The sequence below is a fragment of the Aptenodytes forsteri genome, unplaced genomic scaffold (genome assembly GCF_000699145.1).
Source record: "Aptenodytes forsteri isolate BGI_AS27 unplaced genomic scaffold, ASM69914v1 Scaffold164, whole genome shotgun sequence".
NCBI lineage: Eukaryota > Metazoa > Chordata > Aves > Sphenisciformes > Spheniscidae > Aptenodytes > Aptenodytes forsteri.
Genome location: NW_008795527.1, coordinates 5,611,019 through 5,626,450, shown reverse-complemented (window position 1 = coordinate 5,626,450; position 15,432 = coordinate 5,611,019). Strand labels below are relative to the sequence as shown.

Below are 15,432 nucleotides of genomic sequence, written 5' to 3'. Positions count from 1 at the left end.
GGTGAGGCTGTATTTCTTGAAATTTACGTTCTGAAATGCAGTTTTTACTAACTCCTTTTTGGGCTAAGGCTACAAGAAAACAGTGAGAACACTAACTTGTGCATATGACTTCCTTCCTAGCGAGCACTCCAAGCTAGTTGAAATGCTGAAAAGTTGCTAGTTAGTCAAAAAAGTAGATTTGCTTGTGGCTTGCTGTTGAAGGAAGGAGGAACTGGTTTTGGCATTTGAATTGTTTCTCAGTGGCGTTGTCTAGAGAAATCATTTGTCCTATCTTGTTTTCGTTTTGTAATGTAGACTATAAGCTTGTGGATAAGTATACAAGGGGTAAGTGTAAAGAGAAATACATTTTTTTTCAGTACAGGAGTGAGCAAAATGAGCAGCTATGTGCACAGGAGAACTTGGATTTAAAGAATAGAGTGAATTAGGAGAAGTTTGGGTTTTTTTGTGGAAGTAGTAATTTATGCAGCAGTAAGGGGAAAGAAAACCCCGACAAGTACAGTAAAAGCTAATGCTTTAATCATGTTAATAAGAAGTTAACTGGAGAACAGAACGATCAAACTTGTGATGACTTTACCTCTGTGACAAAGAAATTCTTCTTTGTCTAGAAATTGTTATTTTTGAAAAAATACGTATGGCAAATATATGGAAGTCACTTAAAGTGGAGTCTGATCCATTCCACTGATCTTGAACTTACAGTCCCTAAAATCTTTCCTATAGAGATGCTGACATTGGAGTAACTCTGTCTATTGGCAAGGTGCTTGATTTTCGTAAATTTTTTTTTTTTTTTTTTTTTGACTCCATAGAAGAAGTACTCGCTCTCATAGTGAAAACTACTGATCTCCACTTAGGATTTTTGCTACCTATAGGTTTGTTCTGGTAAAGCATTTACTTAATTTCAAATTGATGAGTTTATATATTGGACTATGCTAAGCCCATGTTTGCGTGTTTGCTTTTTAAATAAAGTTGCTAGAGTTTGCGTTGATGGAGAAGATAGTATATAGTAAATGAGGATATTAAATTTAAAATACTAGCTGTCACCCTCACACACTTCCCATGGCTCTGTGTTGTTTTTCTGGTTTGTGGACAGTATACGATTATAGCATCTTTCTGTGAGACAGGTTGCTCCAGCTTGAGATTGTAATAAATTCTTTTGCTCTTAATGCCTGTTGACTTTCTATGTAAACATGCCTTAAGTGAATGGGACCTTTTAAATCACTTCTGAGAACAAGACTTGTACTTGTGGTTTTGAAGCTCTGTAAGTACTTCTGAAGAATCATTCATTGCTCTTTTATTGAGAGACCTTCTTACTGCTTGAAAGAAGGTGTTTTGTTGATAAGGAGTTTAGGAACTTGTGGTAGTCTCTGTTTAATGAGCTAGATGGTACAGGAGAGTCCTTGGTCAGTGCTAAATCTGTCCCTTATCTGCCTGTTAAGACTTTGATTTTTGATGTGAAGAGTGGCAAAACTTCCATGGTGGAAGAGCTGGCTGTGGCATGTGGGAGTGTTGGTTCGAAGGGACTTCTGGGGCTCATCTATCCAGGCTCCTGCTCAGAGCAGAATTATGAATAACACTCATTTGCCAGCTGTGGCTTTGTCTACTGAGTCTTGAAAACCTCTGAGAACAAAGATTATCAACTCTCTGAGTATGACACCAAACCGCCTTGCAGATGTGTTTTCTAATGTCCAGTCTGAACCTCCCAAGCCATTACTTGTGGTTGTTGCCTCTTGTTTTGTGGTCGGTCAATAATGAGAAGAGTTTGCCTCCATTGTTTTTGTAATGTGCCTTCAGCTTCAGTTGCTATTAGATTATCCCTAGGCTGCCTCCTTGTCAGACTAAACAAACTCAGCTCCATCACCTGCTTCTCAAACGTCATCCTCAAGGCTCCAGGCCATTTTGGTGACTCTTTCCAGGTTCTCAAATTCCTTCTCGACCTTGGGGGGCTTGAAATAGGACACAGTATTTGAGCTGCAATCTCACCAGCATTGAGTTTCCTTTGATTGCACTCCTCTTGGCTTTCCCTATTTGCAATGAGAGCAGACTTTTGACTCATATTCAACTTGGCAACCAGTGTGATCCCCAGGTCTATCTCAGTAAGGCTGTTGTTCAATTGGTCTGTTCCCAGGCTCCACTGAAGAATTTTGGAGCAGAATTTTGCACTTTGTGAGGTTCCTGTTGGCTCATTCCTCAAGTTTATCGAGGTCCGTCTGAGTTGAATCTCTATTTGGAGAGTCAATCCCTCTTCCTCGTTTAGTATCATCCATGAATTTTCTGAGGATTCATTCTGTCTAATCACCCGGGTTGTTGATGAAGATACTGTATAACATTGGTCCCAGTATCAGCCTTTGTGGTGCTCCTTACCCGCTACCAGCTGGATGCTGAGCCATCGATTGCTACCCTTTAAGCTCAGCAGTCCAGCCTGTTGTCATTCAGTCTAACAGGCCATTTCTCCAACCCACGCCTTTTCAGCTTACTAATGAGACTACTGTGGGAAACTGGATCAGTCCTAATCACTAAAAACTGGACTGTGATTTCATGTATTTCTGGTAGAGTTATCAAGCAGATATTTGACGTGTTAGTAACCAAAGCTAGCTTTATGTAAGTGACGCTGTTTTCTTTGGGGGAGTTTTGGTGCTGTGAAATATGGTTTCAGTAAAATAAAATGTGGCATTCAGAAGCTCCGTAGAGAGTCCTCTTTCCTTTATTTAACAGAAATATGTGACTTTTTAATAAGTAAATAAAGCTTGTACATTTACAATGTACATGATACTCATTCAAAAGTAGTTAGGGTCACTAAGTAATTTTGTTTCAAGTACGTTTTACTACAAAGTCTTAGCAGCTTCACTTTTAGAAATATTGCATCTAAATCCTTTTATTTCAAAACACTGGAATAAGCATTGTTGAGTAGTCATTTCTAGCAGCTAAACAGTGGCTAATACTGTGAGCCTTGCATTGTTTTACAAACTTGTAAAACCTCTTGCCAAAACAGCTTAAATTATTCTCCTGCTTGTAGTAGTATGCGTTTGCTTTAGTTTTTCATTCTATGGCCTTATAAAACTATATAAATATATAGTTTCATTGCTCAACATTCAGATTGTCTAATCCAAACCTGAAAATGAAGGAATAACCGTCATTTCATCTTTCAGTCAACATGCAGAGGAGGCAGGAACTTAATACTAAATCTGTTTCTGGAATGGTTTGTAAACCTGCAGTCTCCACTTCATTTTGAAATATGAGGTCAGTTTTCCACAATTGTAAGTGGCCGAAATTGGAGTAGCCGATAGTTATTTTGATCCAAATCATGTATCTGACTGGTTACAGTGTTTTCACATAGCTTGCCAGCCAGAGCCCAGTAACATGGGCCTGTGATCATACTGAATTTCCAGATGTTTTAAGGAATTAGGCAATGGACAACTTTGTCATGTGAAAGAAGAGAAAATACAGCCTTGGTATTGTGGAGATAAAGGTTGAAAATGAGGCTGATGACTCTAAGACTAGAATGTGATCAAAAGAGAAACTAAACTATTTTATGTTGTTTTATTTTTCAAAGCCGGTCACCCAATTCCTGAAAATCTGGGGTTCAACAATGGGTTTAAAAGCCAGAGAGGGTTTTTTTCCACTTGAAAACCATAGCCGTTCTAGATTCAGTATGTGGCTCTTTCTACCACAAAAGCTTTTTGGGCCAGGGGATCATGGTAATAACTTTTAGTGTCATACACACTAATTGCAGGTACATATCCTCAGAATAATGGAAGCTGAGATGAGTAACAGCAGCCAGAAGTAACCGGTACACTGCAACACACGCACTGCATTTATCCAATAGGTGTTTTAAGCACAGATTTTGTTTAGGTCTCTTCTTTTGGTTTTGATACTTTAAGAATAAAGCTCATTTCATCTAATTGTTTTAGACATCTTATGAAATGAGCAAAGAGCTGAACAAACACACATTTTTGTATCCTGGAGGCAGATTAGTGAAAATAAAGATTTGCAGTCATAGCTCGTGCAGGAGAAAGAAGTATTGGTGAAAATCACTAGGAGCAAAGTTTCTTCTGCTTTTTTTTGTGAAATAAATTGAAATTTGACTTTGCCTTTGAGATTTTTTTTTTTTTAAATGAGATAACACTTTGAAGAGTTATGTAGTGGCAGTGTGAGTTCAGTGCTTAGAAGTTGATGCAAAGATGGACATCAGCCAGCACTTTGTGATTGGAAATTGGGTTATGTGATTTCTTTTGTTGTTCACTTCTGACACTTATGTGGAAAAATGAATCTTCCCAGTGGTATGAGACAATGAAATAAAGTGAATTGGCATAGATGAGAACGGGTAGATCTTACACTTAACTGTCTGATTAGCAAGGCTAATTTTTAACATAACATCAGGAAGTTTATAGCCTTGTGCAGCATGCATTCAGAAAATCTGTCTGTGGCAGAGCCAAGGCCTTTTGTTTTGTTTTATTTTTTTCTTCCCCCTGTCTGTAACTAGATTCACGATATCTTGACCCGGTGTTTTGGTTTTAACTAAACATGGTGATTAAGGCTTTTTAATCCTAAAACTCTACTGGTATTGAGCAACTCCTTTGAATTTTATGTTGTTCTTTTGTCTCTTCACATGGTGAGAGAGAGGTGTAGGTATGATAAATATTCTCCCTTTCTTCTTACAGACTCTCTTAAATTTCTCCTGTGGATTTGGTAAAAACATCTTTTGAGGCGTATTCGTGTGAACGTGCGAAAAAAACACCCACTGTGTTTTGATCTTGATGAGCATCACTATTTGTTTTACTAGCTCTCTTGATGTTATCTTCGACTTCCATGTTTCAAAAGCAGCATTACATAGGTCAGCCTTCTAAAAGGTACTTAAGTTGAAAAAATACACAGACATATTTGGTATTAAAACCAACAAAAGTGCCCTGCTGTAGGGTAAGTATACTGAAATGATGGATAAGTTGGAAATTTCCTCTTTTTTATTTTTTCACCCCTCTGGATAAGCAGTAAAACATTGTGAGATACACTTGCTTACCAGTTTCCATTCAAACAAGACCTAAGCGCTTGCTCTGTATTTGTTGTTGAATAAAGCCAAGTAGTTGGACTAGACTAAGCACCTACTGTTTTGTTTTGGGGTTTGTTTGGTTTTTTTTTTTAATAATGATACAATTTCTGGGTATTTTTTGGTGAGGTCAAGGGTTTGGAAAGTTAAAACTTGCACGTTGAATTGGTGTTATTTAACAGAGAATGTAATGGGCGATATGTTATACATAGGTCTAACTGTTTCAAACAAGAGATTAGGCATTTTGTGTATTGGACATCTGGATTGGCTTTTTCTGCTGCTTCCCTCCTGCTGTACCTCATTACAAATGTCTCTGCAGCTTTTCGTGTTGGAATTTTCTTTTGTTCTGTGTTTTTTTGGCATGGAAACAGGAAAGGCTGGAGCTTCCTGCCCATATAAACAATAAATCCCAGTAAACTAACTGGGACAGATTCTGCCTGCTTTCCCTGAATACCATCTTTAAAAGGAATGAAACAGCATAAGAGTGTTTTGGGTATTGAAATAGGATTAACTTCATAATAGAGCTGTTTTCTTGAAGAAATATGTAGCGGAGACAGGGCACCTTTATTGCTTTACTACATGAAGTCCTTGAGATACAGATCTAAAAAAGTATTTTTGTGTGACTTTAACTGTTGTGTTATATCATCAACTATGTAGAAGCTTCTCTAAGGAATCAATACAGCTGTATTCCTGATTACAGTAAGTTTTGGCAAAGTGCACTTTTGTACATGTTCAAAGCTGTGGAGCTGTGTATCCTATTTTCTTTAAATACACTGCCTCTGTTTCAGAAAACATCTGGAATTTTCATCTTCCATTCTGTGAATTAAAGCCGATGACTTTAGCTTATTTGTCAATTCTGTTACAATCCACACTTCAGTTTAGTGTCTCTAGTCAGTCACAGATAACGCAGCATGGCTTGACACGTAGGTAGATTAAGTTGTAACAGCTCCACATTAACAGTGTTGAAGAATATGTGTGCCTTAAAACATCTGGAACTGAAGTTATCTTTACAATGAAGTGGAGGATTGGTTTGTTTAGGGTTGTGCTGCTTCTCTTTGAACTGGAAAAAAAACCCTGTACCTTTCTAATTAACTTTAATGTAAAGAATGTAGCTGTGTGTAGGTTGAGCCTCTTTTAAAATGTAGACTAACTTTTTGTTTTCTCTTCCCTCCAGCTGGTAAGCCTGCTGCTGATTGGAATTGCGGCATGGGGAATCGGCTTTGGCCTCATCTCTAGTTTCAGAGTTGTTGGAGTGGCAATTGCAGTAGGAATCTTCCTCTTCCTTATTGCCTTAGTCGGATTAATTGGTGCGGTGAAACATCATCAAGTATTGCTATTCTTTGTATCCTTCTAATGCATTACATGGACCACAGCTTGGTTCAAGCCGTGTAAACAACCTGCTCTGTCAGCTGAGACTGATGTGGAAAGTGCTTCAGAAACAGAACAGAAATTCACACTCTTATTTTGGTCAAGTGCAGTCTAAATGAAACTTCCTTCCCATTTAACTTTATTCCAGCTTCCTTTTTTTCTCTCGTTTGTGCTCTGAAGACAAAAGTATTCACGTCTCCTTTTTTAAAAATCAAAATATTTTAATTTTTGAGAGCTTTTTACGGTGGGTCACTGCGTCACAGGTGCCTCTTACTGTGTGCTAAACCATACACCAAACTAGAGTGTGTGAACTATTAATGTTTAATGGTAGAGAAAGGTGATACGTCCAGATAGCGAGCTGGTTGTAGCTGGCAGGGGAATGCGTTGTGGGTAATACAGGCTGTCAAGAAGCACTTTCTTTTCATACGGAGTCTTTAATTGTGAATCCAGACTGGAAATGAGCGCAGGCCTTCTCAGTGTGCTTTGCTGCCCCTTTATGCTTACTGACTCTTTGTAAGCAGTCTGTAGTGCTGCCTTGCATAAAAAAATTGATCTGCTTGGATGAGAGAAGACATTCATCAGATAAAATTCTTATTTTTCTTGTTGAGGTGTATAAGTAGTCACTTCCACTTTACAAACAGTTTAATTGTGTGAGATAAGTATCTGCCTCTGAACATAGCGGCCAAATTGTGAAGCCAGTGCCTGACTTTCAAAATGTGATCATTAGTATCAAAGTTTGTTCTTTTTGTTTTATACTGTTTTCAGGTGCATTAGTCCAAAAGCGTGCGAGGCTATGTTCCAAAAGCAACTCTCACTTTTTTTAATCTAGGCTAAAGTTACCGTTTGTAATTAATTACAAGACTATGTCATTGAAGGAAAAAAAATTCCGAATATGCAATAGCCAGAAGAGTATTTTCTTTACTACTGTATTTAAGTGAAGTATCTTGAAATGACAACATGAGTCCCTAAAGCTGGAGAAATTGGCTGTAGATTTCTCTCTCTCAAAGCTCCTTTTATTAACTTCTCTGCTCGTGTTGTCTTGCTAGGCAAGGAACACCTAACCCAGAAATACCAGCTATGTATAGTAGTAGCCCAAAAGAGATAATATATGGTGATTGAGTTCTGGGAACATTATTTGGGTCATCTTTTCCACATCCAGTCAGAATGTACTTCTATAGTTCTTTTGTTTTAAAGGACCTATTGTTATCCAATGAAATAAGGAATACCATTAGGCATCTGTGTTATAAAAGCAAAATTAATTTGAGACTTAACTACTATTTCCAGTACATGATTATTCTTTTGCTAGTCTTTATTGTCCAGTTTTCTGTCTCCTGTGCCTGTTTGACACTAAACAAGGAACAGCAGGTAAGAAAAGTTTCCTGACTTATATAATACTTATAATACTATAAATATATATGTACATACACACACACATATATATTTTTAATATATATACACACATATAGTCTTCCACAAAATGGGGAGAGCGTATTTTAAGAAAATCAGCATTATCCTTTTAAATAAAGACTAGACCGCAGGCAGTGCTTGGCTGTGGTAGCTAGAAAGAAATATATCTGGGTTCTAAAATTACTTTCAGAAAACAATTTTTTAAAAATGACAGCTTTTAAAGCTTCCTGTGTAGGTTTATGGTCACAAGAGTAGCAGCATGAAATCTTGACTCCCTTACGTGTTCAGCAATTCCAGATAAGCTGATGAAATCTACAGTAATCATAACATAAAGATGATAAAGCCACTGAATTGTTCTCGTGCAACTGAAAAGGTTGTGACTATATTAGGAACAGAGGCGACCCTTAAGTGTGAAAGTAAAACCAGCTTCCACGGGGTATGGAGACTAATTCTTAACTGCATAAGAAGCAGGCAAGGGTACAGTGACTAAATAATCAGCTTCCTACATGTCAGTGCACTATTTGTTTAAAGTCTGAGCAGTCCCAGTTAGATTAGTTGCATGTCCCATTACTAGTGCTCTTACTGGGTTTAGGAAAAAGAAAGGAAGAAAATTAATTATAACCATGAATGTGCTGCTGCTAGGTGCTGCTATTTCCTTAGCTACACAGGCTGTTTGAACATTCAAGTCATGCTTTAATATATTAATCCTGTTAGACTTCAGGGTCTGAAGGTTTTAGTTAGAGAATTATCAGCTTGGCCTAGTATATTGGTTTCCAATGAAATGCAAAACAGTTCAATTAATATAATATGTATTTGCTTATGCCTTCTAGAGTCAACTTCTAGAGGTGGGATGGAATAACACTAAAAGTGCAAGAACAGATATTGAGAGAAATCTGAATTGTTGTGGATTCAGAGTTTTTGATGTGAATGAAACCTGCTCCTCTGTAAGTTCTTCATGAAAAAACTTAAAATTTCATTGTGTTTGTTCAAATATGTACAACTGTTCTCATAGTTGTAGAAAGCAGAGGTTTTTTAAGAAATGTGTAAGGTAGTTGTTATAATGATACTAAGCTCTTTAGTTAACATTGGAAACATAATCACACAGCACCCTGTGAAGGTTGTACTCCATTGTCATTTATATACTTGCGTTTTTGGGGTCTTTTAAAACTGCTAGAGTTTTGTCCATGGCTGGCAGTCTTTTATACAGCTAACTAGATGCTTTCAATCAATGAAGTGTCATCAGAAAATGGAGTGCAATTCTCTGTATCTGCTACAGGATTGTTTTAGAAGTCGCCAGTGTCAACCATGTGCACCGATAATAGAAGAATATTCTGGAATGGTGCTGAGATTTGTTGGAGGCATAGGACTCTTCTTCAGTTTCACAGAGGTAAGTGAGTAGGAGGTTAGAAAATTGAGTGCTTTTTCCCCACTTTTAAGGCTTTGTTTTGTGAAACATTTTTAGGGGGTTTATTACAGGAACTCTCAGTACTATCTCAGGGGTCAAATAACTAGGTCAAATTATAGGCTATCAGCTTGCTGAAGTATGCCAAAAGGAGGGCTTGTCTTTATTCAACACTGGGAGTTCTTGCAACTTTATGTTATTTAGACTACAAGCCGCAACTAGATACCACATTAAAATGTGGTGCTATAAAGTTTAGGTTTTGCAGAAAGTTAGCTATTCAGGTTTACCATTCTCCAAAAGTAATAAAAAGAGTGCCATTGCTTTACCTTGTTCCCCTGTTCTTCCTGCCTCCCCCCACCTGTGCACACACAGAGTCTTTGGGGTTTTTTGGATTTGGGATTTTTTTTTGCGCCTCCTCTAGTGCAAAGATATAGTTTCATGATGAGTGAACTGTATTTTAAACATCAGGTTGAAAAAATCTTTTGACTCTTTGGTTTAACGTCCAGATGATACATATACTTTATTGATTGGTGAATAAAAATCCTCAGAGCGGGTCTTTCATAACCCCACAGTAGAGCATGTGAAGATACACCTCCTGCTGCTTAGTGCAGTTTTCAGAAGGTTTGTAGATATTACAGCAACAAGAGAGAGAGAGCAACTTAAACAGAATCACTCTGACATCTGCCCTCAATTTCTCTACTAAAAACGTGAAGCTGCTGGGAGGGGGGAAGGTGGTTGGAGGGAATGACAGGATTTGAAAATGTACTAGAAAAATAGCCTTATAGTTAAGTGGTAACTGTAAAATGAAACAATTTGCAGGATTTGTTTATCATTACACTAAAAACAGGTTTATGAATATTTATCATTTGGGGAGGGGAAGACTAATTTAATGGTAGGCATGCCTATGAGAAATATTTCGCATTGCATTGTGGATACAGTTTCGGCTTTTTTGTATTGTTCTTCTCTCTGTTGCTAGGTATGAATTCTTTCTGAGAAGGTGCGTTCTTTTTTCTAATTAAGAAAGCCGGTGTGTGATTGTGCAATTTTAGCAATAGTAAAATATCCTAAACTTGTGTACTGGAAATTCATTGTCAGGATTTTATGTTTAAAACAAATTTTGTAAAACTGATGGAAGATGGGGTGGAGACCCTCTGCTTAATAATATCTTTGGTTTTTGTTTTCAGATTCTGGGCGTCTGGCTGACGTATAGATACAGGAACCAAAAGGATCCCCGTGCAAACCCTAGTGCATTTCTTTGATACGTTTATAAAGGACTGAATCTTCTCTCTGCACGCTCTACTTCAAAATACTGATTCTCTATAGTTTGGTATTTCTCCATAATAGGTATTCTACATGTACCCAAAAGAAAACTTTAGTTCCGTAAGAAATTTGTAGTTTTTAAATTTAATTTCCCACTATTTTTCTTTTAAGAATCTCTGTCTTGAAGTAGACTGGTGCATTCAGTAGCTGGGCAGAGTCAGACTGCTGCTCTAAGCTGGTTAAGTAACTCTGTTAAGACTTTGGTAATTGATGTGGTGAACTCTATACAGTGAATTTTATAGCACTACTGGCTTCTCTGGTGTCCAAAAAAACCCAAAAGTATTTTCTGCTGTATTCACTGATTACAAAAAATAACATGATTTCTCATTAAAATGATAAAAATATATGGTGGATGGCTGGACTGTATGATTTAGTTAGGCTTTAGGATGAACTCTAGTCAACTTTTTTGTCTTAATAATGGTCTCCCACTTTGGTGTTAAGGTAAAAACAGAAGCTGAAGTTGTTATTTTCTGTAGTGCACATAAGTGTATGTTAATGAGTACTGTAGTCTTCACCCCTCCCCTTCCCTGTTTGTTTTGGCTTTCTGGTAGCTTTAGAATTTTGTTGAGAATAAAAATAATTCTTTACTTTTTAATGGGTATCTTCACTATGAGAACAATGAATGAAGGAAACCAGGAGAATGTAATCTGCAGCTGATTAACTTGAAACTTCTTTTTTCTTTGACCAGTGAATGAAGTGTGGTTTTTGCACAACATGGGAATCAATAGTGATCTGTCATCTTTAATGTAAGAAACTTGATGTCTGGAAAGTTGTTGTACAGCTATTTTTTCAGATGGTGTAAAATTATTGTTGTAATAACTCAGCAGTGTATATTCCTCTGTCATCCAGCTGACAGTCTCGATTTAATGAGAGATTGAAAAAATGAAAGATGTGTAAAAAAAAAAAAAAAAAAAGAAAGAAAAAAATAAAAAAAAGTGATGGTTTTCAGTAGTTTGTTTTTAAAAAAAAAAGAAGAAAGAAAAGAATTAAAGTTAAAATGGTACATTATCCATGTAGTAAGTGTTGTCTGAGCTGAAGGAAAGCATGGTCCCTCTTCCAACCTGTAATAGAAGTGATGCATCAGCTGGAACATCAGACATCTAAACACCCAAGGTGCATAATGTTCCATTTGTTTCTAATCACACTGAATTGCAGACCTGCAGTGCACTGTTTCTTCATTCAGTTGCTGCTTCTGGTGTGGTAGGCCGCTGCTGTAGCCTGAAAGACAGTTCTGCAGGCAGAAAAGGGGAAGAGTTAAGGCCATTAAGGCCAGCAGCTGAGTGAGGTGGAAAGGAAGACAGCGAGGGCAGACAGAAGTGGGTTCTCATACAGTCTCCCTTTACTAGGGAGATGCCTCCTTGCTCCTGCAGGAAAAAGAAGTTGAAATACATGCCCATGAGAACACTTTCAGACTTTGATGTGCCCAGTGCTCCTAAAGAAGGAATTGTCTTGAGGTTTCGAAGGGGAAGAGTTGAACCTGAATGCAGAGGGATGTTGAGAACTTGCTAAAGACAGCTCTTCAGGTGTAGCTGATTCTTCAACATCTGCTGTCAGCGCCATCTCCTGGTGCTTGGTCTGTGAACTACTGCTTCGTATGTGGAGAAGTATTGGTGTCCGTTTCAAGCACATACTTGTACGTTCAGTGTAAGAGCCTACTCACGTACTGAAAGACCTTAAGAGACTTCAGACGATTACTGAAGTATAATGTAAATGCACAAAGCTTTTTTTTTTTTCTCAAGTGCTGTCCTGTTTAAGCAACTAACTAGCCATTCTCAATACATGTCAAGAGGATGGTGATCATCTCGTGGCTGTCTTTAGCAACAGTTAACTTTCCTAATCTAGACAGGCTCCATATTTTGTACATCACTGTAATAAATTAAAGGAGGAGTCTTACGGAGAGGTTGTATGAAGCTTAAAATAATACTACATTGCTGCTTCAATTTTGACTTTTTTCATAATTGTTTTTAGTGCTTAGTTATGGGTGGGTCTGGTTTCATAAATATGGTAGGTGATACTGGAGTGTAAATGTGCATCACTGAGAAAATACTGAAAATGTTACTACTTTAGAAACTCTCATGTCTCAGAACCCTTAGTATGAATTTGTTTTAGTAGTCAAAAGACAGATCAGTGGATCGTATGGTTTGAAGTTTTTCTGCTGTATTAATAATACTTTCTCTCTTTAATATTGTGATTTAAAAATAAAAAAAACCCACAAACCCTGAAATTCACATCAGAGATGTGGATTCACTTTCAGAACCTGATTCTTAAGGGGGGCAATAAAACACATTGAGTCTGACTTTGTTTGGAGGTGGGGGGGAAGAGAATAGCCGCCCGCAGGAGAGGTCTGACTCGCATGTCAGTATACAGGGAATGTTCTGATGTGTTGAAATAGAGAATAGAGCATTTTTTAAAAATTTATTTATACCTATTCTTGGTGGGTTTTGTCTTTGAAGTTTGCTTTGTTCATTGCTTTGTCTTTCCTCTTGAGAAAATAGTTTTGGTCATATAAAGTTGTCTTTGGTTTGGTTTCTAGAGAGGCATTTGAATGTTTATCTGACTGCTTGAGAATCGGACTGAATTGTAACCGGATTTTCTAGAAGCTATTTACAGCAGCAGAGTATGAAAATAACAAAGCAGTTTAACTTGGAGCATTCTTAATGCTTACATTAGATGTCTTTTGACCTTAGTTACATTGAAATGCTTTCTTAAAGTTGGTTATTCTGGAAAAAGTAGAAACCTGTCTTGACTTCTTTCAAGACACCTATGCATTTTTATCACATAAAAATAGCTGGCTATAAAATAATAAAATATCATTCTTCTGCATCTGTGTAAGAAAGTGAATCCAGCTCTTAACTAACATGGTGATACCACTGCACAGCATCTGACTCCTCTCACATGAAAGTAACTATTACAAAAAGAAAAAGCTTGCATAATTTGAATTGATACCTGTAAAAATGTACCTTAAAATCTGTAGCTGATAAGTGAATAGGAATGTGCTAGTGTTACTAGCTTGCATTATTATTTTTAGGCCTAATTATTTAAAGACTGTCTGAACGGTAGTGGAATTGCTGGAAACCCTATTCATCTTGTACACTTCAGGTTACTGAGCATGTATACTTCAGAAATTATTTTCCCAGGTTTTCTGAAGAAAAAGATTTTTTTTTTTTTTTAAGGTAACTCTGCTTAGCTTGATGCCTCTGTAGACCTAAATAATCTGTATTTAGAGGAGAGAATGAAAAGAGCAGAATTAAGTTGACCATTTACGTATTAAGATTCTTGAAAATTTGGCTGAGGTGAAAAGCAAACTATAAAAACATAGCATTGAGTGCAAAAAATGAATTTCAGATTAAAAAATTAGTTTCTTGATACTTGCAGGCTGATCTGGCTTGCATATTTGCATCTATAGCATATAGACTAGTAGACCGTTGTAGAATACGCCTTGTATCCATTTGCTGGATATTATCCTTAGCATCAGTACATTTGCTTAAGAAAACGATGCTACTTCAGTAGAGTTATAAAAACAGACTTTTTAAAATGTGATGGCATGGGCAGCAGCTTTTGTTTTGTATCAGATACACAGCTCTAGCAAGTGAACTTTGGGTCGAGTAGATAAAAGATGATTCTGGTAACCAATTATTGCATCCTCCCTCTGTGCTGTCCCTCTGCTCAGTGGTGTAAACACCTTTTTTGCTTTTTGTGGCTGATAGCTGCTTCTAGAGAATATTTCTGCCCCCACTGCATCCTTTTTTTCCCCCGTCTTCTGCTTGGGAAGGAAGGGAAAGACCTTTCTGCAGCAAGGAGTTTCCTCATCACAGTTAAAGGATGCTGCGGTAGAAAGGAACGTCTTACTGAACTGCTGAAGGAATACTCAGTTGCACGTCTGGGGCCATTTCCAGGTACCACTTGAGATTTTGTGGTTGGTAGGGTTCACGTAGCTTGCTGAAGGTGTATTAGCAGGTGCCTTGCTTCTAATTTTGTTGAGCAATTCCCTTGAGCCGAAACCCTTGCTTCTCTTGCTTGTCCTACCCTCCCAAGTGTATTTCTCTATTGTGATTATCATCATGACTGGTAGTGGCGGTAACGGTAATAGTCGTGGTAATAATGGCTGACATTGCCAAAAAGCTGAGAAGACAGTGCAGGTATAGTCCTGGGCAAAGTGTTTCTCACTGCTGCTGCTGAGTTCTTAAGATATTTGAGGTTGGAAAGGCTCCTTTTGGCCTAAGGCTTGAGGTGGTGTGTACTCCCGTGGTGTTCAGCTGCAGGGTTTCTTTTAGTTCTGAGTTCTCTCATCACAATCAATCAATCACAAGCCATAACACAATCATGAAACCAACCATATACTCAATGCAGTATCACTTCTATTAATCATCTCAAGGCTTTACTGAATTCTGATGTAAGCAGGAATCTTTTAAGGGAAACAGTTTTTATCTTTAAAAAAAAAAAATTCAAGTAAATAAGGTGATCCTCAGATTACTTCAGAATGCAGCCAGTTTGAAAAAAGAAACAAAAAAACCATATAACCATCCTCTAGTCTCAAGTACTTTTCTGTAAAAGGTTTGCACTTCTTGTTATCTAACTAAAGAAAGGGCTGATAATGAGAGCTCAACGTAGGTTGGCACTATGAGAAAATACGTGGAGATAAAGCAGGCTGAGCAATACAGAGCTTAGCTAGCTGCTGAAACGGGAGATAAAAAGCTGCTTTCCTCTACTGGGGTTGGCTGAGTAGAGTTAATTTTTCATTGTAGAGCTTGTATGGTGCTATGCTTTGGATTTCTTGATAACCCAAGGATGTTTTAGTTATTGCTGATGCTTACACAGCATCAAGGCCTTTTCTGCTTCTCACCCCACCCCACCAGCGAGTAGGCTGGGGGTGCACAAGAAGTTGGGAGGGGACACA

General features: G+C 37.6%; 1 protein-coding gene across 1 annotated transcript; it reads left to right on the top strand.

Annotated features, from left to right (window-relative positions):
* Window positions 1–6,206: 6,206 nt before the first annotated feature.
* On the top strand, window positions 6,207–11,300 carry TSPAN13 (tetraspanin 13; the record flags this gene model as incomplete). Its single annotated transcript, XM_019472802.1, has 5 exons — window positions 6,207–6,380; window positions 7,691–7,771; window positions 8,644–8,757; window positions 9,090–9,200; window positions 10,400–11,300. Coding segments are annotated over 5 exons (555 nt in total), but the record flags the coding sequence as incomplete, so codon positions are not given.
* Window positions 11,301–15,432: the final 4,132 nt, after the last annotated feature.